The sequence below is a fragment of the Hipposideros armiger genome, unplaced genomic scaffold, assembly GCF_001890085.2.
Source record: "Hipposideros armiger isolate ML-2016 unplaced genomic scaffold, ASM189008v1 scaffold_781, whole genome shotgun sequence".
NCBI lineage: Eukaryota > Metazoa > Chordata > Mammalia > Chiroptera > Hipposideridae > Hipposideros > Hipposideros armiger.
This window is the reverse complement of record NW_017732131.1, coordinates 283,817-306,679: the sequence shown is the minus strand read 5'-3', so window position 1 is coordinate 306,679 and position 22,863 is coordinate 283,817. Positions and strand designations below refer to the sequence as shown.

Sequence of the window (22,863 nt, the reverse complement as noted above, 5' to 3'; positions counted from 1 at the left end):
AAATTTTGGGGATGCAACAAAAGTAGTTTTAAGAGGGAAATTTATATCATTACAGGCTTATCTCAAGAAACAAGAAAAATCCCAGATAAATAACCCCACATTACACCTTAAAGAACTAAAAAAGAAAAAAAAAAGAAACGCAAAGTCAGCAGAAGGAAGGAAATAATAAAAATCAGAGCAGAACTAAATGCCATAGAGAACAGAAAAACAATAGAACAAATTAATGCAACAAAGAGCTGGTTCTTTGAAAAGATGAATAAAATTGACAAGCCCTTGACTAGACTCACTAAGATAAAAAGAGAAAATGCACAAATAAAATCAGAATGAAAGAGGGGATGTTACCACGGATGCCACAGAAATACAAAGGATTATCCAAGAATACTATGAAAGACTATATGCCACAAAATTCAATAACATAGAAGAAATGGACATGTTCTTAGAAACACATAGCCTTCCTAGTCTGAATCATGAAGAATTGGAAAATCTAAACAGACCGATCAACAGTAAGGAGATTGAATCAGTCATCCAGAACCTTCCCAAGAGCAAAAGTCCAGTACCAGATGGCTTCACTAGTGAATTCTACCAAACATTCAAAGAGGATCTAAAACCTGTCCTATTCAAACTCTTCCAAAAAATTGAAGAAGAGACAATACTCCCTAACTCATTTAATGAGGCCAACATTACCCTGATACCAAAACCTGGTAAGCAAACCCCAAAAAATGAAAATTACAGACCAATATTTCTAATTAATACAGATGCAAAAGTCCTAACCGAAATTCTAGCATATCGAATGCAACAATGCATTAAAAAAATGTTGCATCATGACCAAGTGGGGTTCATCCCAGGGACACAAGGATCAACATATGCAAATAGATCAAACTGATACACCACATAAACAAAATAAAGAACAAAAATCATATGATTATATCAATAGATGCAGAAAAAGTATTTGACAACATACAACGTCCATTTATGATTAAATCACTTAATAAAATGGGTATAGAAGGAAAACACCTTAACATAATAAAGACTATATATGACAAACCCTCAGCTAATATCATAATTAACAGTGAAAAACTGAAGCCCTTTGCTCTACGTTCAGGAACACGACAGGGCTGTCCCCTATCACCTCTGTTTTTCAACATAGTATTGGAAGTCCTAGCCAAAGCAATCAAGCAAGAGAAAGAAATAAAAGGCATCCATACTGGGAATGAAGAAGTTAAATTGTCACTTTTTGCAGATGACATGATGCTATATATAGGAAATCCTAAAGACTCCACCACAAAGCTATTAGTAACAATAGTGAATACAGTAAATTTGCCAGCTACAAAATCAATGTACAAAAGTCCATTGCATTTCTATATACTAACAATGAAACTTCAGAAAAAGAAATTTAAAAAACAATTCCTTTTGCAATTGCAACAAAAAGAATAAAATACCCAGGAATACACTTAACCAAGGATGTGAAAGACCTATACACTGAAAACTATAAGATATTTTTTAAAGACATTGAAGAAGACACAAAGAAATGGAAAGACATTCCCTGTTCATGGATTGAAAGAATCAACATAGTTAAAATGGCCATATTACCCAAAGCAGTATACAGATTTGATGCAATCCCCATGAAAATCCCAATGACATTTTTTAAAGAAATAGAACAACAAATCATCAGATTTGTATGGAACCACAAAAGACCCCAAATAGCCAAAGCAACCCTAAGAAAAAAAAAACAATGCTAGAGGTATCACACTCCCTGACTTCAGCTTGTACTCCAGGGCAACAATAATCAAAACAGTATGGTTTTGGCAAAAAAACAGGCACACAGACCAATGGAATAGAATTGAAAACACAGAAATAAACCCACATAAATGTGGACAGAAATTTTTGACGAAGAAGCCAAAAACATATAATGGAGAAAAGACAGCCTCTTCAATAAATGGTGCTGGGAGAATTGAAAAGCCACATGCAAAAGAATGAAACGAGACTGGTATCTGTCATCATGTACCAAAATTAACTCAAAATGGATCAAAGACCTAAACATAAGACCTGAAATTGCCTAGAAGACAATAAATTGCCTAGAAGAAAACATAGGTACTGAACTTATGGACATTGGGTTCAAAGAGCATTTTATGACTTTGATCTCAAAAGCAAGGGAAGTAAAAACTAAAATAAATGAATGGGACTACATCAAACTAAGAAGCTTTGGCACAGCAAAAGAAACCATCAACAAAATAAAGAGACAACCTACCGAATGGGAGAAGATTTTTTCAAACAACACCTCAGATAAGGGGCTAATATCCAAAATATATAAGGAACTCATATAAATCAATAACAAAAAAACCCAAACAATCCAACTTAAAAATGGGCAGAGGACCTTAATCAACGTTTCTCTGAAGAGGACATACAAATGGCCAATAGACATATGAAAAAACACTCAACATCACTAATCATAAGAGAAATGCAAATGAAAACCACAATGAGATATCACCTCACACCAGTTAGAATGGCTATCATCAACAAGACAGATAATAGCAAGTGTTGGAGAGGCTGTGAAGAAAAAGGAACCCTCATACACTGTTGGTGAGAATGCACATCGGTGTAGCCTCTATGGAAGGCAATGTGGAGGTTCCTCAAGAAGCTAAAAATAGAACTACCATATGATTTAGCAATCCCTGTCTTGGGTATCTATCCCAAAAATCTGAAAACATTTATCCGTAAGATATATGTACTTCGATGTTCATTGCAGCTTTATTTATGGTGGCCAAGACACGGAAACAACCAAAATGGCCTTCAACAGATGAATGGATAAAGAAGTTGTGGTATATATACACAATGGAATACTACTCTGCCATCAGAAAAGATAAAATCATGCCATTTGCACAACGTAGATGGATCTTGAGATTATTATGCTAAGCGAAATAAGTCAGACAGAAAAAGTAAAGAACCATATGTTTTCACTGTTATGTGGTAAATAACACTAAAAGCAACAGAAGAACAAGAAAATCAAATGAGGAAACAAAACTCATAGACACAGACAATACTTTAGTGGTCACCAAAGGGGAAGGGGGAAGGGGGGTGGTAGATGAGGGTAAAGGGGATCAAATACATGGTGATGGGAAAAAGAACTGACTCTGTGTGGTGAACACACAATGTGATATATAGATGACGTATTACAGAATTGTACACCTGAAATCAATATAACTTTGCTAACAATTGTCACCCCAATAAACTTTAATTAAAAAAAAATATATATATATTTTACTGGTCTATGATGTAAAATTCTTCCATGATGGGATTTCTACAGGATCTGCTACTCACATAAAGAGCAATAGCAAATAAAGATCAAAGAAGCATTTATTACTGCAGCCAGAATTTAATTGTCCAATAGAGAGGTTCTGGTTAGTCTTGTTTGTAATACACAGCCTGGATGTAAGTCCTCAGGGGGCCTCTTACTCCCCTCTAAGCTCCAGATCTGAATCTCCATCTTTTAGCTTCATGATTCAGGATACTGAAGCAGTAACATGTGTGCTTAAGCATGCACATGAGGAAGAAGAGGAATCAGCCTTCCTGCACCTCAGAGGGAATGTGTCCTAACCAGGATTCCAAAATTTGAGCAATTGGTTCTGCCTTCTATGTGGGGAGGTGGAGGTATGAGGAAAATTATATGGCGGATAATAAAGGCTCACTCCTTTATTTCATATTGTATATTTATGAAGACTGTTCTTTTATTATCTGAGAAAAGTACAGGCTGTTGCCTGAGTGATTGGAACTTCAAATACATTAAAAAATCAAATAAAATTTTAATCTCCAAAACTAATATTCCTTTTACTTGTGACCCTCATAATTTTTCCTGGCCATGGGTCTGTGCCACCTCAGGACATCTCTGAGGGCTTGCTTCACCTTATCATTGCGGAGACTGAAGATAAATGGGTTCAGGAGGGGTGTGATTATACAGCTCAGGACTGAGGCACCTTTGTTGAGCAGCATGGATTGAGCCTCTGACATACGGATGTAGAGAAAAATGGAGCTGCCATAGACAATGATCACCACTGTAAGATGTGAGGCACAAGTGGAGAATGCTTTCTTTCGCTCAGCAGCTGTGGGGGCCCTGAGAACAGTGGCAAGAATGCAGGCATAGGAAACTGAGGTCAGTGATAGAGAGCCCAGTAACACCGATGTGGAGAGCACAAAAGCCACCAGCTCCAGCAGGTGGGTGTCCCCACAAGAGAGCCTCAGCAAGGGCCAACTGTCACAAAAGAAGTGATCAATACCATTGGGGCCACAGAAAGGTAAGCTGGCCATGAGGATGGTGGGGCAAAGGACCCAGAGGAATCCAGCTAGCCAGGAGGCCAGGACTAGTTGGGAACAGACACGACCACTCATCAGGGTCTCATAGTGGAGTGGTCGGCAGATTGCCAGGTAACGATCCAGAGACATGACAGCTAAGAGGAAGAAGTCGGTGGTTCCTAGGAGGAAGTAGAGGTAGGACTGGATGATGCAGCTGGCAAATGAGATGGAGGAATCCCCTGTGAGGATGATGGCAAGCATCTTGGGAACCACAACAGTCACAAGCAACAGCTCCAGGAAGGACAGATTCTGCAGGAAAAAGTACATCTGTGTGTGCAGGCGTCGGTCCATCCAGCTGAGCCCAATAATCAGTAGGTTTCCTGTAGCTGTTACAATGTAGGTTACCATCAATCCCAGGAACAGCAGGGACCGCAGGATGTGGCTACTGGGGAAACCCAGAAGGATGAACCCTGTTACCTGAGTCTGGTTTTCAGGACTCATTTCCAGTCACCTGCAGGAGAAAAGAAATAGAATTTTGTTACTGGGTCTATAGTCACTAATCATCATTTAATCAATCAATAAAACAATAAGCACCTAACACTTTCTTACATTCTGTGAATATATGAATCTTTGTGCCTGCAAGTGACTTACAAGGAGAGAAACAAATTATGATAGCAAGCAGTACACCAATAACATGGATGATATTGAACACCAAATACATATAAGGAAATTTATATGCAGTATCTCCTCTTGCAGCTACACTTAAAGATATTATTTCTGTTCTCATCTTATAGATAAAGAAAGGATGACTGAAGAAGCTCAAGGAACTCTTTTATGATTAAATAGGGAGCAAGTGGTAGAGGTGGGATTTCATACCAAGCTTCTGTGGCTCCAACATACATACTACTTCCCCTGCTCCACTTAGGCTGGGTATCACACGAGTAGTGCAGCCTTAAAAGAATCCAGAAGAGTGAGGGGTCAGAGAAGACCTTACAGAATAAATGCACCATGAGCAAAATCTTATCAGTGTCAAGAACTCTTCTCTTAGTGTTTATGGTCTTTCTGTATTCTGGCTTAACATAAAATAGCAGAATAATAAACTGGGCTTTTATTACCTTTAGAAATTTTATTTTCCTCAATCAGCCAGAGAGCCACATGGGATTGGACTGTGAAAAATACCGGCCCTGTCATAAGGTGTTTCTTTGTTGCTGTTTTATCAAGACTTTCTTCTATAGAATACAAAAAATCCTTCTTTCTAGTGTAATACTTGCTGGCCTTCTGTCTGCATCAGCTCTGCCAATATTGTCATGGCATAAAATGGGGAGGGAGAAAGGACATTATCAAGGGAAATAGAATATATCATCTTGCCCCTTCAAATTTTGCTTTAATTTGGAGATATGTTTATCTTGTCCTTGGAGCTTCAGGCATTTTGTGAAATTTATCCATAAATTTTGAAGAACTGGATTTCACTGGATATCTTGGTTTCAGGGTCCTTTTCTTACATCCAACACCAAATACTCAGAATTGCAAAGATCCTGCCTGTCAATTAGTGAAACTGTTGGAAATCTTTCTAAGGTAAAAAAAAAAAAAGCAAATTATTATCAAGTTACTTTGTTTAATCGACAAGGAATGAAATTTTGAGAACTTGACAAAGTTTAATTCAGGATTATCTATTACTCCAGACTTCCAGCATGAAAGATGGAATGTGCACATATTTTCTCAATTCTGTCTGAAGCCACCTTAATGTACATTATCAGCTGAGGTAGGAATCCTGGTTCTAAGGCTGAAGGAGAGAGGCACTCAGGGCATGCTCTAAGTCCATTTTGGGAGGATTAAGTTCTGGGATTTAAGTAGCTAGCTAATAATAAAGCTTCATTCTTCTAGCCTAGAGCCTATATCTCCAAAATCAAAGAAATACCTTAATGAAACCCAGAAAAGTGTCTAGAGCACTATTTCAGATAACATAATCATTTTGAATAAAGGAATTGTGTTAACTGTGGCTCTTTCCAAGGTATCAGGTAAATACTACCATAGAAAGCCTAGCTGTCAAACATGCAATATTAGCTTCTGCTACTGTTATAAAATACATACACTAATGTCTATTACTGAGCATTCTATTGACAGTTGACCTGAATACCTACTTATAAGTTCCCAAGTAACTTTATTAGTTGGTTGTCTGTCTCTCTTATTACTCCAGATAATAACAATATAATCCTTGTGTATACATGTTTAAAATTTTGTCATTTTGAACCTCAAAATAATCGTGTTGGTTGGCCTACATAATTTTTAAGAACACTTGCCTAAAGCCACACAATTAGAAATTGTTAGTGTTACCGTTGGAATTGGTTTCTTGTTTGCTTGTACTTGCACTAAAAATACTGCTTGGCAAGATAAGGATCAATAAAGGGAATTGGAGCTTTGAGGGACATACACACACACCACACTCCCATACATTTTTCATTTGATCTACACAATGACTTAATTTACACAATGAAATAGCTAGTATTATTGTTTACAATTGAGCAAACTGGAACACAGCAAGTTTAAAAAACCTCAGAGGGAGAGTTAAGATGCACATTTATGCTTGTCTGACCATGGCACTAATGAATATGACTATTTGAACTTGAAACTTAAACCTGCCGGGGGGAGGGGAACATTTATTTGGAATGCTCCAACATGTTGATGACTTATAATAATTAGTGTTTACTGAGTAGTTACTATGTAGCAGAAATTTTCATTAATTTCATTGTTAAACTCCCGAGCAACTACACAAGGCAAGCATTACTTCCGTCCTACAGGCAAGGAAATTAGAGTTAGAGATATTAAGGACCCATATACATAGGGAGTAGTAAAGCTAGGGATTAAAATTTTAGAAAGCCTGACTTCAGAGCCCACCCTTTTAACTGCTAAGCCATAATGTATTAGATGAGAGGTTGTGACTACAAATTTGATTTGATATCAATTTCCAATGTTTAGTTTATTTCCTAATGATAGGTATTTGGCATATAGAAATTAATTGTTGTAGTTTAAAGCTGAAAAAATGAACATGTCACTTAGGATATGTGCTGGACTGGGTCTTATTATCCTAGAGGCTCTCAGCACTACCTCCAGAGCAATGGAAGGTAGGTGTCCTGGTCCCAGTCACCACTCTCCACCTGCAGAAGGTGGACTCCCTTACATAAATACATTGTAGAAACTTGTCCTTCAAGTTCTCTCACAGGATATGCTGGGTCTATGTTATGTAGAAAGTGAAGCATTCTACTTGTCCTAGTTATAGATCTAGAATCACACACAATTTTTTTAAATCAATTCCAATAAGTATTGCTTTTTGGCATTACATATTTGGCTTATTATCCTAAATCTGGATTTAGTTATCAGAACCCTCCTATCTCCCTTCTGGAAGATGGGATTCTCCTACCAGGACTTATCATAAACCTGTGCTTATCAGACCCTTTCTCAATCCTTTCATCTATATGGGTCATTTGGTCTCGTAAATTTCTCCTAGGCCAACTGATATATGCCCATGTATATATTTAGTCCTCCCAGCCTCATTATCTCTCATTCAGTGCTCCCCTCATACTTCTCTCAGTCAAATCCTTCTCATTCTACTAACAACACATTTGTTTGATTAGTTTCTCTTACCCCTCTTTTTAGATATATTTCTGACATTTTGAAGTTTGAATCATTTTTATACCTTATTTATCAAGGGTGAATCTAGGCTTATTGAATGATAGCCTAAGAGCGTGGAAAACCTGCATCATAATTGTCTAGTTTGTTTCCTAAAAAATGTACATCCTTAGGCTTTCCCGATGAAAAGGCAATCATTCTCTGATGTTAGGGCTAAAGAATATGTAATATAGATTTTTAAACTATTCCTCTGGATTATTTTTATTTATTTAAAGCTTGAGAAATATTGAATTTAGGGAGAAAATAAGCCTATTGAGCAGGTTTGAGTGTGACTAGGGAAAAGGACTAAGATATAAGAAAGGACTAAGTTGGCGGTAAGATATAGAAGAATCCAGAAGTGGGAGGCCTAGTTTTTCAAACTAAAAAATCACCAAATTTCTAATGTGGTGGTAGAGCTAACTTGACAGCTGACCCAGAGCAGCAATAAATCTAGGCTTCTGAATTCTTGCAACATTCTGGCTGCACCCATGGGTACAGAGAATATTTCTCTTCAGGTGAGATTAGATACAATTTTGAATATTTGCTGTGTGCCAGGTATTCTACCAAGTACTAAAGATACAAAGTTGAATAAGCTACTGAGGAGCCCACAGTATAGAAAGGGTTAGATATATGCAAGTGATAAATCCATTAGAATTAAATTAAGGCCAGAGTTAAAGTAAAATCAAAGTCTTGTGGAGGCAGAGAAAAAAAAGGTACAAAGTTTGTTTGGGGGCAGCATGGAACACTTCATAAGGTTAATAACATTTATCTGAGCATTTAAGGATGAGTTTTTCCAGATCAAGAAGGGATGTGAGTGTTTTAGGTTTAAAGTATCCTAACGTATCAGAACTTCTGAGCTTTTCAATAGGAAAAGGCAATTATGAAAAGCATTCATTCTTAATTATCAAACTGCTGCTTAAAATACACTCATAGTCATATAAATATATTCTGCTTTTAAGATAGCAAGACCAGAGTATGTTATTTATTGAATGAAAGAATGATTTAAACCTGATGGTCTTAAAGGCTCATAGGAACATAAGCTGAGTTGGCTACTGAAACAGAATACATTTAAACTTCACCTTTGGATCCTTCCCATCTCTAGTAGTAGTGCCATAATATACCTACTATGTGGTACTCTTGCTTTTAAGTAATTGTCAAATAATCTTAGAATGTGTCAATTTAAAAATAGATGTGGCTATTTTGAGTTATTTGATTCTTAATAGAAATAATTTATGTCCTAAAGGCTTTAAGATACAATGACGAACACAGCGAATTGTGAAATGAAAATTTCCTCTTAAACAGTAAATTTTGGGCAGGGTACTTTGTTCTGTGCTGTGTCAAATATATTAGGTTGCCAGTTACTCCTCTTCACACAAAATCTGATCCTTACACGAAACTTCAACTTCAATGAGAAGCATAAAATTTTCCAAAAGCTGGGGACTTGATACTTCAGGCCTTACTAAAAGAGGAAGTTGTTACTCTCCTTACCTGGGTATTCAAAACATAAACATCAGAGCTTCACATGTGCAGTGATTTACTTTATTGGCTCAGGTGTTGCTCTATGTATGTAGAACTCAATAGCTGAAGACAGGAAAGGAGGGGTCTCTTCCTATCTTTCCTCAGGAAAACAAATTATACTGTTCTACACAATGAAATGTACCATATTTTTCAGTACTTCAAATCTATATGCTTTAGAGTATGGGTAACAGGACTTAATACCAACAAGTCCAGTTCTAAGTCAGGAGTAAGAATATAAAGTTGCCTAAGATAGGAAGCTGAGATAAGTTGGCTATTGTACCTGTGCCAATGTATTCCTCAGCCTTCGTCACTTGGCCAATTTGAAGAACATGTGCTCAGAGGACGTCTGGCTCCTGTTTACTGTCAATGGAGCATACAGAATGCTTCTGGTATCAACAGGTCTGGTTGCTTCATGAGATACCAAGCAAAACCCCTCTGCAGCGCTGAAAGAGAATTTTCTATAACTTTGCATGATTATTTCTTTCCACACCCAGTCAATTAAAATTTACTTTAACTTGCTTTAAACTTACTTTGAAATCCCAAAAGGGGACAACATTGACTGAACTTTACTAAAAACAAACAATGTAATTAGTCCTTTGAGGCTATAGGGAATGAGTTTGGAATTTGTCATAGAGTGGCAACCATATTTCTTTAAACAAAAGTTAAGAGATATTTCTTGAGAACAAGAGTAGAAGAAAATTTGCCACTGCATTCAAACTTTGGGAAATTCTTTTAAACTATGTAGTGACTCAGTGAGACCTTGGGTATCTTAGCAATGTAATGAAATTATAAAAATTATATAAATATATATTTGTATATATGTATATAATAGCACTATAATAACAAAACTTATTTTCAGTGAATACTAGATATTGAGTCACATACTAGTTATGGCATATACTAGTTGAATGAACTTGAGTGCGTTACTTAAATTCTCCGAGCTTTAGTCTTTATCTGCAAAATGGGTTTCACAGAGCTGTCAAGAGAATAACTTGTGTACAGTTCGCATCAAGGTGATCACAGGAGATTAGAAAAATCATTTAAATCTTACTCATCATCAAGAAGATTAAACATTTTCTTCACATTTACATAAATTCTATAAGCTCAAAGTATCCTTTTTTCTCTGCCTAGTCCTTGTTCCCATTCCCCCAATAAATGTTGGATTTGAAGTTCATTAAAACAACACTGTTAACTGTTATGAGCCTACACATTTCTAGGTGTGGTTATACTGAAATATTTGCACACTCTGGAGCATGAAGTGAATTGTGAATAGTATTCACTTAATAGAGATTTAATAAAATTCAAAGGCCATCTTTAAAAGTTCTATTGATGGTTGTCTAAACTTGGTAGGAATTAGAAAATGTAAAGTCAAGTCAAACTGTGTATTGGTAATTTTTATTTGTTTTAAATTATGTTTTTATTTCTTCTCTCCTTGAAAACAAGGAGCTCTTAGAGGTTCATATGCTAAAGAAATTATGGTTCTTAAATCTACAATAGATAGATAATTTTGAACTGATCAGAATTATCTGTCTAGAGAAAAAAAATGCAAACATTCTAGGATTATCATATCTTGTCTCATTAAATTTAGATAGAATAGTGAGGTCAATAAAAGCTACCCACTTTTAATATGTGGAAGAGGGGGTCAGCCTTGCTCTGATTTTTAGGAATTAGAGAAAGTATGTCCCAAGAGTGTTGAATGCTGTGGATGAGCAATCTTTCCACTTTTATTCTACCCTTCCTAGTGGGAATGATCTATACAAAACTTGGAACCAATCCTGGAGTCCCAGCGTACAATCCATTTCCTAAGCACATGTGGTGATTTTATAAGGACTTAATGCCTTGTAAGCCCCTTAGCTTAAAATTCCAAGCATTGTTTCTGTTTCCTTCACTAAACCCTAACATATAAATTCCAATTAGAGTGAATGATGGCAGATAATCATTTTATCCAGAGGATGTTTTGCTGCCCTCCTGACCTCAAATCTTTCCCTATAGGAACAGGCCAAGAAACAAGAAATGAGTCAAGTGGTCTGACAGACCTTATGATACCTATATTCATTCTGAGAAAAAAAATGCCCTTTTGTGACAATATTTTATCTTATAATAAAGATGAGATATCAACCTGAGGGGAGATTGGTGTAATGAGTTAGGGAAAACTAAAGTGTTTAATTGATTAAGTAAGTTAACTCAGAAACTATAATATTAAATTATTCTATGGGATATTGCCCAAATTGAAAATACATGTTGAAGTATGTAAAGGTTATCTTTGATAATGTCTAGATCCTTTCTGTAATCTGATTATCTTCCTCCTAAACAATATCATTTAGTGGCTGTTTTAAATACTCTTCTGTATTGCTTCTTATTCTTTCCCCTTTTATCTAAATTTACCCTCATTTGTTATCTGAGTAAAATATATACAAAAAAGGGGTAGATTAACTGACTATACCATAACACTCCCAATATTACTAGAATCCAAAAGCAAAAAAAAAAAAATCAGAGGTTAACCGAAATGGGTATCAGATTGATAAAATTTAAAATTTCAGGAAGCCTTAAAAATGAATGAAAGAATATCTTACAGTGTGGAGAGATATGTGTGCTTCTAAACCAACAATTCAGACAATATATATTTTATCTGAAATTATTAATAAAACTTTAATTTGATTACAATTAGAAATGAAGAGAGACTAGATATGAATTCAGGTAGAATATGTCATCTAGAAATGAATTACTGAATGATGCTTTTAGATTTTGAGGAAAACATGAAGGTAACACATATAATAATAATTTAATAACAATAATGTTAGTAATATTGATATTAATTAATATTATTAATAATTACATTATTATACCAGTGTACTTTTATTTGACTATTTACTAAGTTTCAGTAAATATGCTAAATTATTTACATTTACTAACATTTAAATCTCAAACCAGTTCTACGTGGTAATAATGACATTTGAGGAGTACTTTCTTTGTACACAAAGCACTTTGCAAACAGACTGTTATTTAATTCTCACAACAATGTTATAAGGCAGAAACTACATTGTCCCTATTTTGTATATTAGAAAATTGTGTTTTAAAGGGAGTAAACAGCTTTCTTAAATTCAGGCACCTAACAAGAGAATGACACAAAATTTAAATCTGATCATTTAACTCTAGGGGCCAAGCCAAAATATATAAAAATGGTAGTGTAATGAACAAGAGTGGGTTAAACTGAATCATGCTTAAATCTGTTTAAAGTTTTTACATTATACATAGGTAGTAAAATATTAAAGAAAAATTATAATAAGTTGAAGTTGAATATTTTGATCCCTCAAGCAACCAGTGAAAAATACAAAGAGGAATAGTTAGCTAGTAGAGGTCATAGAATAGAATCCTGAGAAACTACTAAAGTAACTTAAGTAAAGGAGGGGCTAAAGAACATAACATAAAAGGGACAAGTCGGAAAAAATGGGAGATTTGTACCTCACCATATTAATAACTATATTACAAATATATATATTCTAAAAAATAATTCAGATGCAGAAGTTATGCTGGATTTTAAAAAAATCCAGCCGAGTGGCTCAGCTGGTTAAGAGCTCGCCTGGGAGCATCAGCTCTGAGCAGCAGGGCTGCAGTTCGGATCCCACTTTGAGGGCCAGTGACGCTGGCCCTCTACAGCTAAGATGATGAACAACAGCTTGACCTGGAACTGGGCTGCTGAGTCGCCGGCGATGGCATAGGCTTCAGCAGGGCTGCAGTGGGCTGTCGTGAGCTACATGAGTGGCTGGCAACCAGCATGAGCGGCCAGCAGCCAGTGTGAGCTGCTGGGAGCCGCTGTGAGCGGACGATCAATGACCGGAGACCGACCTGCCTCATCTGGGAAGAGCACAATGATCATACCAACATGGGCCAGTGAAGCGAAGTCTTCCACAACTAGACTGAAGAACAAAACAACAGCAATTTGTCTACCTGTCTGTTCCCCTTCCCTGATTCCCCAATGCTGTTCCCCTCCCAATTCCCCAATAAAATCTTTAAAAAAAAAAAAAAGCAAACTGATACTGCATTGCCATTTAAAAAAATATTTTATAGTTAAAGACATGGATAAGATAAAAATAAAAAACAACAACAACGATGTAGTAAGAAAAACATAAGAAAAGTGGTATGTCTGTTTTGCCAACAAAGAAAATAGATTGCAATACAAGGAGTAGCACTAAATATAAAGGAGGAAATTTCACAATGATAACATGATAAATACACCAGGAAGACACATTAATTCTGTATACATACATTTATACTGAGTCAAAATACATGAGCAAAATATTCACAAACATAATCAGAGACCTTTAAGCCCTTTCTCAATAAATGTCAGGAAATCTAGACAAAGAATCAATAGAGATACAAAGATCTGAGCAATGTTATCAACATTGTTCACCTAATTGATATTTATAGAACAATACCTCCAATGCTGCCTAGTGTACCTGGAACAGTCACCAAGATAAACCGGTAAACTATACTCTGGACTACAAAATAAGTCTCAAAACATTTTAAAGAAATCAACAGAGCCCTTGCAGGACATTGGGTCTTCTCCAAAATGTCCCCTGAGGCACTTGGCTCACGTCAAAAAGTCTCTGATATTTGGTCCTGTCCAAAACATCCATGGAGACGTTGTCTCTGTGGAAATATGAGAGGAAAGAAAAAGCATTTCTGAAGTACTAGAAGGCAGGATCTGGTACAGAGGGTGCTAAATAAATGTTTTCCAGTGACAGATGTTGCAGTCAGATTCTTTTTATGTCTGGTATGTATGAAATGAACAAGTGAATAGACACATGAAGAAGACAACATAGTAAAGTGGTTAAGAGCTTGGCTCTTAGAATAAAATGACCAGATTGAAATCTCATGTCATCTTTTTAGCTGCCTGAACTTAGTTAGGTAAGCTACTTACTCTCTTTAAAACTCCTTTCTTCTCCACATTCTGGGAGGCTTGGATTTTTCCACCCCTTACCTGCTTTCTTAAGTGAGGAAAAATAGCTGATTCTGAAGGGTTAGTCTAAAATACACGGAGCCATGCTTTTAGCAATAGGTGGAGCTACAGTGCTTCAAATGTAAGAAAGTGACTCCTTAGGAGTTCATTTATTAGTGGAAAAACGAAACTTTTGGGCACTCTCACCACCCTTACTCCCCGAAGTTAAATCGATTGGTATATGGAATCCCTTTTTCCCCGTGGGGTTGTCCAAAAATTTATCTTTGTTGACAGTGGATCAGACAAGAGAAATAAGTAGGAGGCCTCATTTGGCTTTAAGACTAAGGTGCACTTTTTCAATATATTTATTACAGATTTAGGCTTTCTACAAATAATAATCCCCTTGCTCAATACTAAAGCTGATAAACTCATTTTATTTGACTAGTGGCCTCTGTGTGTATTTCATTCTACATGAATTAGTAACACTAAAGTGTAATTTCTATTGTTGCTTTAGTCAGTTAAATTATTTAATACAGGAAAAGAAAGTAAAATAGTATTTTATATTTCCTTACATTTTACAATTTCCAGCACTCTTTATTTATTTATTTTCTTTGGCTGCTGCAAAAAGCTTTATTGTTTCCATTTGGTCCACGGTATGGGAGAGGGCCCCGGAGTGGTTAGAAGGCTGCCTCGCTATTCCAGGGAGAGGCTCAGGCATAAGCCCAATGCCAGGGGCATGCGGAGGGGCCCCTCAAAGGCCTCTGGGCTCCAAAGGCTCCTAGTCATGCTTGAGAGTGAGCCTTTCCAAGAGATACTCACCAAGCCCGGCCTGGGGGCTGGCCAGCCTGCGGAGGTTAATCAGGTGAGTTCTTCTTGATGAGTTTCACCTTCTTGATGAGTTTCACCTCCTCATCTAGGAAGTGGTTCTCCAGGAAGTCACAGACATGGGGGTCTGCGCGGGCAGAGCCCAGGGCGTGCAGATCCAAAAGGGCCTGGTTCAGGTTTTTCTCCACGGTCATAGCAGCCTCCATGGCATCCTGAGTTTTACCCCACTCATCCTGGGAAGGCTTCTGCAGGTCCTGGAAGAGGGCGCGACTGCCACACTGGTTTTGCATCTTCAAGAGACGTTCCACATCCTCCTGCTTCTCCTCCGCCAACTCACGGAAGAAGTGGCTCACGCCCTCCAGAGCCACATCGTCGCCATCGAAATAGAAGCCCAGAGAGAGGTAGGTGTAGGAGGCCCGCAGATGCAAGTTGACCAGGCGGTTGACGGCGGCCTCCACCTCGGTGGAATAATTTTGACGAACTTGGGAGCTCATGGTTGCTCAGCAGTAAGGAGTTAAGCTCAAATAACGGTGTTAGCTGGTCTCGGAGGCCGAGGATGGCTGAGTTGGTTCCGAAGGTTGAGACTGGAAAAGAGGTTGGAGGGTGGTCGGAGGCTGGAAGAAGGGGCGTCCCTGGGTCTGTTCCGTCCAAACACTGTTGAAGCAAGAGACAGATCTGGGGGACAGCCGAGGGAACGCTGTTCTTTTTCTTTAAGTTTGCAATTCTTTCTTTTATTTCCATTTAGTTAGAAGAACTTTTTTAGTGCTTCTTGTAGTGTAGAATTAACAAGTAACGATGTCTTCCAACTCTGATTTATTCGAAAATGTTTTTATTTGTACTTCACCATTGCAACATTTTCAATTAAAGCCCTCTTCCCTTCCTCCTGATTTTGAACACTTTAAGGTGCCTTTATATTTTCTGTTGATTCCTACTGTTTCTGACAAGGATTGGCTGTCATTCATATCATTGTTCCTCTGTATATAATTTTTTCTTTTTATGTTTTGGTAGCTGACTGATAATGGTACATGATCAAGAACATTTTAGTATGGACAAAATGTCTTCATGGATGTTTTGAAGTGGACCAAATATCAAGAAGCTTTTGGCATGGATCAAACGTCTCTGTGAATGTTTTATACAGGACCAGATGTCTGTGAATAAATAGACCATCAGTGAATTCTGGGGCAACTTCGATTTTTCAGATATGTGTAACTGGAGTCCCAGAGGAGGGAGTGGGCAAGAAATAATGGCCAAATTTTTTTCAAGTATTTTTTCAAATTTGATAGGTCACTGTGCTGTGCACCTGAAGCTAAAATAGAACAATATTAAATGTCAACTATAATTAAATATGAGGTCAGACAATTAAGTTCGTGAAATCATCCTAGAAAAAGCTCCATACATATAATTGCTGAATATCACTGTGGTCACCTTCAAAGTAACTCCCCTTGGGAAGCTGTACACTAATGCCAGTGTCTAGTCCACTTTTCAAAGCAATTTTGGAACTATTTTTCTGGAATGGCCATCAGAGCTGTCGTCATATTACCCTTGATGTCCTGAATGTCATCAAAATATCTTCTTTAATATTTCCTTTATCTTCAGGTAAAGAAAGAAGTTATTGGGGGCCAGGTAAAGTGAGTAGGGAGTGTGCCAATACAGTTATTTGTTTACTGGCTAAAGACTGTCTCACAGACAGTGCCATGTGAGCTGGTGCATTGTTGTGATGCAAGAGCCGTGAATTGTTGGCGAAAACTTTAGGTCATCTAACTTTTTCACACAGTCTTTTCAGCACTTCCAAATAGTAAACTTGGTTAACTGTCCAGTTGGTACAAATTCATAATGAATAATGCCTGTGATGTCAAAAAAAGGTTAGCAACATTGTTGCAACAAGTTCACAAACTTAATTGTAAGACCGCGTATATATGTACACACGATGTAAAGTACATCATAGGGGATATCATCAATAGTATTGTAACAGCTATATATAATGTCAGAGGGGTAGTAGACTTGGAGGATATTTTCACTTTGTGAGGAGTGTAAATGTCTAATCATTATGTTGTTTTATACATCTGAAACTAATATAAAAATAAATTTAAAAATTGATAGACACTATAAACCTACAGATCCAAGAAAGTCAACAAACACTAAACATAAGAAATATGAAGAAAACTACACAAAGCCATGCTATAATCCAATTTCTCAAAACTGTAATAAGTAGAAAAATCTCAAAAAGGGGCAGAGAAAAGATACATTATGTGTAGAGAGGAAAAACAAGGATGATATCACTTCCTCATGAGAAATATTAGAAGCTAGACAACAATGGGACAACATCTAAAATAACTAACAATAGACTAGGATTAGTAAAAGGATGACTGAATAGGTAAATGCTGTGCCTGTCTCTTCCCATGACCACATTAAAATTACAAATAAATTATAGAACAAACAACCTTGAAAACCATATGAAACTAGCTGAAAAGACCCCTATCACTAAGGATATAAAGAAAAGGTCATGTAGAGACTGGTAGGAGAGATAGTCCCCAAACCCACAGGTAGTGGTTCAGCACCAGGAGGAACACCTCTGCTGGAGGTGCCCCATGAAAAGTAAGGGGTCCCAACCCCACACTGGGCTCCATAGCCTAGGGGTCCAGTGCTGGGAAGAAGAGTGCCCACAACACCTGGCTGTGAAAATCACAGAAGATTCCATTTATCCTGGTGAGATAGAAGGCAGCTGGAAATCCAGACATCTTTGTAAAGAGCCCATACACAGACTCACTCGCAAGCATTCAGCCTGGACTCTGGCCAAGGGGCAGCAACTCAAGAGGCTCAAGAGACATACAGGAAAAAACTGAGTTGTGTAGTTTCAGGGTGAGGGCTAGAGGGAAAGCCACCACTATCTCTGTGTGGAGCCCACTTTACATGTAGCTTATAGGTGGGCACCATATTTCCTGTGTTGAGCCCTCCCTTACATAACCAAATCTGAGACCAAATTGGCCAGGGGAGCTCCGCTCACTCCACCCTGTTGACTCCCTGAAACCCCAGCCCGCTCAGCTTGTACAGCATTGCCTGGAGACATTCTCCATACCAGGGCAGCCAGCTCCCCAACCCTGTCCCCCCCCCCCACCCCCTGCACACTGTAGGAAGCTTTCCCAGTAGCAGATGGCCTGCAGCAGGTTGTGTGGCTCCCTGGGACAACTTTGATGGTGGGAAGTTAGCCCTGGCTCATGTTGCAGCCTTTCTTGGGTGGCTGTCACAGATCTCTGCACCCGAGGCAAGTGGTGGCTGCCAGGGTGTTCTCTCAGGGTTCTGCTAAGTGGTCATAGGCTCTGCACTGGTACAAGGACTGAATCAGCAATAACTTTGTGATCACCACCCACCCACCCTTGTAACTCTCTGGGATCCTGCCTGACCCAACTCTGGTGACATCGCCAGGCACATTGTCAGTATTGGGGCAAACAGCTGGGCCTCAAGCAACTAAGGAGGCTTTTTCAGCAACTGAGCTATTTGGGCAGTAGCAGGTGGCAACAGGCCTACAGGTACCTGGACAATTTGCTAAGCTGTCCCAGGCCTGACGCTGGTGTTAGCTGGCTTCGGTTCACAGTGAGGCCACCACGTGGGGCCCGCAGACTCCCAAAGTTGTGCAATGAAGAATGCAATGTGGGCAGGGCTGACTGTTCTCCAAGAACATTCCTCTAGTGTTGAAAGATTTGGGTGGGGTGGTGACCCAGGGAATCACCACAGTGGAGCAAGCAGAGTTCACCAGGCCAACACAGATTTATATTTAGTCATGGAGGGGATGGTTCAACACAGTAAAGATAGCGCCCTCCTGCCTGCTGCATGGGAGGAAGATCTACACAGGGAAAATGGCGACTGTTCCTCTCGGCCTTGTCCTGAAGCCACACAACTCAGTCAGTCTTGGTCGCCTCCTGAGTCACTGTCCCTCTGCTGGAGCCCAGGGTGAGCGCCTGCGAGCAAGTGAGGCTGTGTGCAGGCCCTTTAAGAGGACATCTGGGTTTCCCACAGCTTTATGCCCCACCCAGATGTTTGGTATCTTTCCTGTTTTTCACAGCCAGATGTTGTTGGGGAACCTCTTCCTGGCACTGGTACTCTGGGTCAAGGAGCCTGGTATGGGGCTGTGGTTCCTCACTCTTCTGAGGGGTGAGGGACCTCCATGGCTGAGATATCTCTTACTATTCTCAGCCACCACTGTAGGTGTGGGGCTGGCCTGTTCCGTGTCTTTGTCCCTCCTACCAGTCTTGAAGTGGCTTCTTCTTTATATCCTTGGTTATAAAACTTCTGTTTAGCTAGGCTTCAGATGATTCTCCCAGTTGATTGTTCTGTACTTTAGTTGTAATTTTAATATGGTCACTGCAGGATGCTAGCACAGCATTTATGTACTCTGGCATCTTAGATCCTTTCTCTACAGTTATTGAGGAAGTTATTGATTTTCCAATATAGAACAATTCTTGCATCCTAGAATAAACCCCACTTAGTTGTAGTGTATAATTCTGTTTATATATTGCTGAATTTTGTCTGCTAATATGTTGTTAGGAATTTTTGCATCTATATTCAGGAAGTATATTAATCTGTACTTTCTTTTTTATATTGTCTTTGTCCTTTTTTGTATCATAATAATATCAGCTACATAAAATGAATTGGAAAGTGTTTACTTCTTTTTCCTGGAAAAGATTATGCAGAATTGGTGTTAATTTTTAAGTGATTGGTAGAATTCTTCAGTGAAATGATCAGACCTGAGGATTTCTTTTTTGGGGAATTTTTAAGTTACAACAATTTCCTATTTAACTTTTCTATTTTATTTTGGGTGAGTTGTAGTCTGTATTTTTTAAGGCATTGATCCAGGTTTATATGTGAATTTTTTGATAAGTTTATATGTGAAATTTTTTCTTAATCTCTCATTATTGTTTTGATGTTTGTATTGATAGTCACTGTTTCCCCCCCTCAAATTGGTAATTTGTGTCAACTGTCTTTTTTTTTTTTTTAAGATTTTTATTGGGGAATTGGGGTATGGGAACAGCGCTGGGGAATTGGGGGAAGGGGAACAGACAAGTTGCTGTCCTTTTGTTCTTCAGTCTAGTTGTGGAGGACGTTACTTCACTGGCCCAAGTTGGCACCATCATTGCTCTCTTCCCGGGCGAGGCAGATCAGTCGTCGGCTTCTGGACAGCCGCTCATGGCAGCTGCTGGCGGCTCACGCTGGCTGCTGGCTACTCATGGTAGCCCATGGCAACCCACTGCAGCAGGGGCAGCAGCTTATGCTGTCGCCGGCGATTCACCGCAGCCCAGCTCCAGGTTGAGCTGTTGTTCAGCATCTTAGCTGTGGAGGGCAGTGTCACTGGCCCTCATATGTGGGATCCGAACCGGGGCACTCTGGCGTCCCAAGCCAGCTCTTAACCAAGGCGCCACTCGGCCGGCCCTCAACTGTCTTTTACTTTGTCATTTTTACATCTATTCCCAAAATTATTTAGATCAGAACTGTTTGTCACTGTTTCCCTCAGTAAAGTTGCTTTATATATCTGTAGTAGAGTTGGAGTGTTTTGTCACATTCTGCATTCCTTCCTTGATTCCTTAACTTCCTAAATTAATTTTTATATTTGCACACAGTAAGTTCTACTCTTTGTGCTGTAAAACACTATGGGTTTTGACAAATGCATAGTGTCACGTATCCACCAGATTATTTTAGCAGGGAAGTATCCATTCTCTCACCGTTAAGTATGTTAGCTTTAGTGTTGTTGTGTTGTTGTTGTTTTGTTAATGTTCTTTATTAAGTTCTTTATCAAGTATGAAGAAGTAGGCCCTCTCCATTCCTAGTTTGCTAAGAGTTTTTTTTTTAATCACAAATGAGTTCTGGATTTCATTAAATGCTTTTGCAGTGTTACTTGATACAGTCATATGAATTTTCTTCTATACTGTTACATTGATTTTTGAATCTTAAACCAGCCTTGCATATCTGGAATAAATACCTCTTAATCATGGTGTATAATTATTTTTATATATATTGGATTTGATTTCCGATATTTTGTTCAGGATTTTAATAACTATATTCATGAGAGATATTGGTCTGTAGTTTTTATTTCTTGTGATATCTTTATCTAGGTTTGGTATGAGAATATCCTCCCCCATTAAATGATTTAGGAAGTGTTTCCTTTTCTTCTATTTTTCTGTAAAAAGCTGAAGAGAATTTTACTATTAATTTCTTAAATGTTTTGTAGAATTAAACAGTTAACCACCTAAGCATGGTGCTTTATTTGGAAGGTAATTAATTATGAATTCAAATTTTAAAATAGATATAGGGCTCTTTAGGTAATCCATTTATCTTGATAGATTTGTGTCTTTATATGAAATAGTCCATTCACTTAAGTTAACATATATGTGGGGAAAGAGTTGTATATAATATTCTTTTATTATCCTTTTAATGTCCATAACATCAGTAGTGAGCATCCCTCCTTCATTTCTGATACTGGTAATTTCTGTCTTTTAAAAAAAATATCTCTTGGTTATTCTGGCTAAGGTTTACCAATTCTTGACCTTTTCAAAGAATTAACTTAATTTTTTTCCTTATTGATTTTAACTTCATTGATTGTTTTAAAATTAGAGTTTATTGGGGTGACAATGGTTAGTAAAGTTACAAAGGTTTCAAGTGTACAATTCTGTAATACATCATCTATATATCATATTGTGTTCACCATCCAGGGTAAATTCTCCTTCCATCACCATATATTTGATCCCATTTACCCTCATCTACCACCTTGTCCCCCCTTACTCTCTGGTAATCACTAAACTAATGTCTGTGTCTATGAGTTTTTGTTTTTTCATTTGGTTGTCTTGTTCCTTTGTTTCTTTCAGTTTTATATCCCACATATCAGTGCAATCATATGGTTCTCAACTTTCTCTGTTTGACTTACTTTGCTTAGCATAATAATCTCAGGATTCATCCATTTTGTCACAAATGATACTATTTCATCTTTTCTTAAGACAGAATAGTATTCCATTGTGTATATATATATATATATATATATATATATATCACATTTTCTCATTTTCTTTATCCAATCATCTATTGAAGACACTTTGGTTGTTTCCATGTCTTGGCCACTGTAAATAAAGCTGCAATGAACGTTGGAGCACATATATCTTTACAGATAAATGTTTTCATCAGAGGAATGCAAATAAACACCACAATGAGCTATCACCTCACACCAGTTAGAATGACTATCATCAACAAGACAGATAATAAGAAGTGTTGGAGAGGCTGTGGAGAAAATGGAGCCTCAAACCCTGTTTGTGGGAATGTAGGTTGGCACAGCCACTATGGAAGGCAGTGTGGAGGTTCCTCAAAAAATTAAGAATAGAATTACCATATGACCCAGCAATCCCTCTCCTGGGTATATTTCATTGATTTTTTAAAATCTAATTTTTGTTTATTTTCTTGTGTTTGCTTTAGGCTTCAATGGCTTTTTTTTTGTTTGTTTAGTTTCTTAAGGTAGAAGCTTAGGTTATTGATTAAAGATATTTTTCTTTTTCTAACATATACAGTCAATGTTACAAATTTTACTTTAACCTATGCTTTTGTTATATCCCAAATTTTTTTTTTTTTTTTTTTTTTTTTTTTTTTTTTTT

At 37.8% G+C, this 22,863-nt stretch overlaps 1 protein-coding gene and 1 pseudogene across 1 annotated transcript; both read right to left on the bottom strand.

Annotated features, from left to right (window-relative positions):
- Window positions 1-3,749: 3,749 nt before the first annotated feature.
- On the bottom strand, window positions 3,750-4,814 carry OR6T1 (olfactory receptor family 6 subfamily T member 1). The gene has a single exon (XM_019628325.1). The coding sequence runs from the start codon at window positions 4,786-4,788 to the stop codon at window positions 3,826-3,828; it is 963 nt and encodes a 320-aa protein (XP_019483870.1). The 5' UTR covers window positions 4,789-4,814; the 3' UTR covers window positions 3,750-3,825.
- A 10,450-nt stretch (window positions 4,815-15,264) lies between these two features.
- LOC109374056 (ferritin light chain pseudogene) lies at window positions 15,265-15,914 on the bottom strand (annotated as a pseudogene).
- Window positions 15,915-22,863: the final 6,949 nt, after the last annotated feature.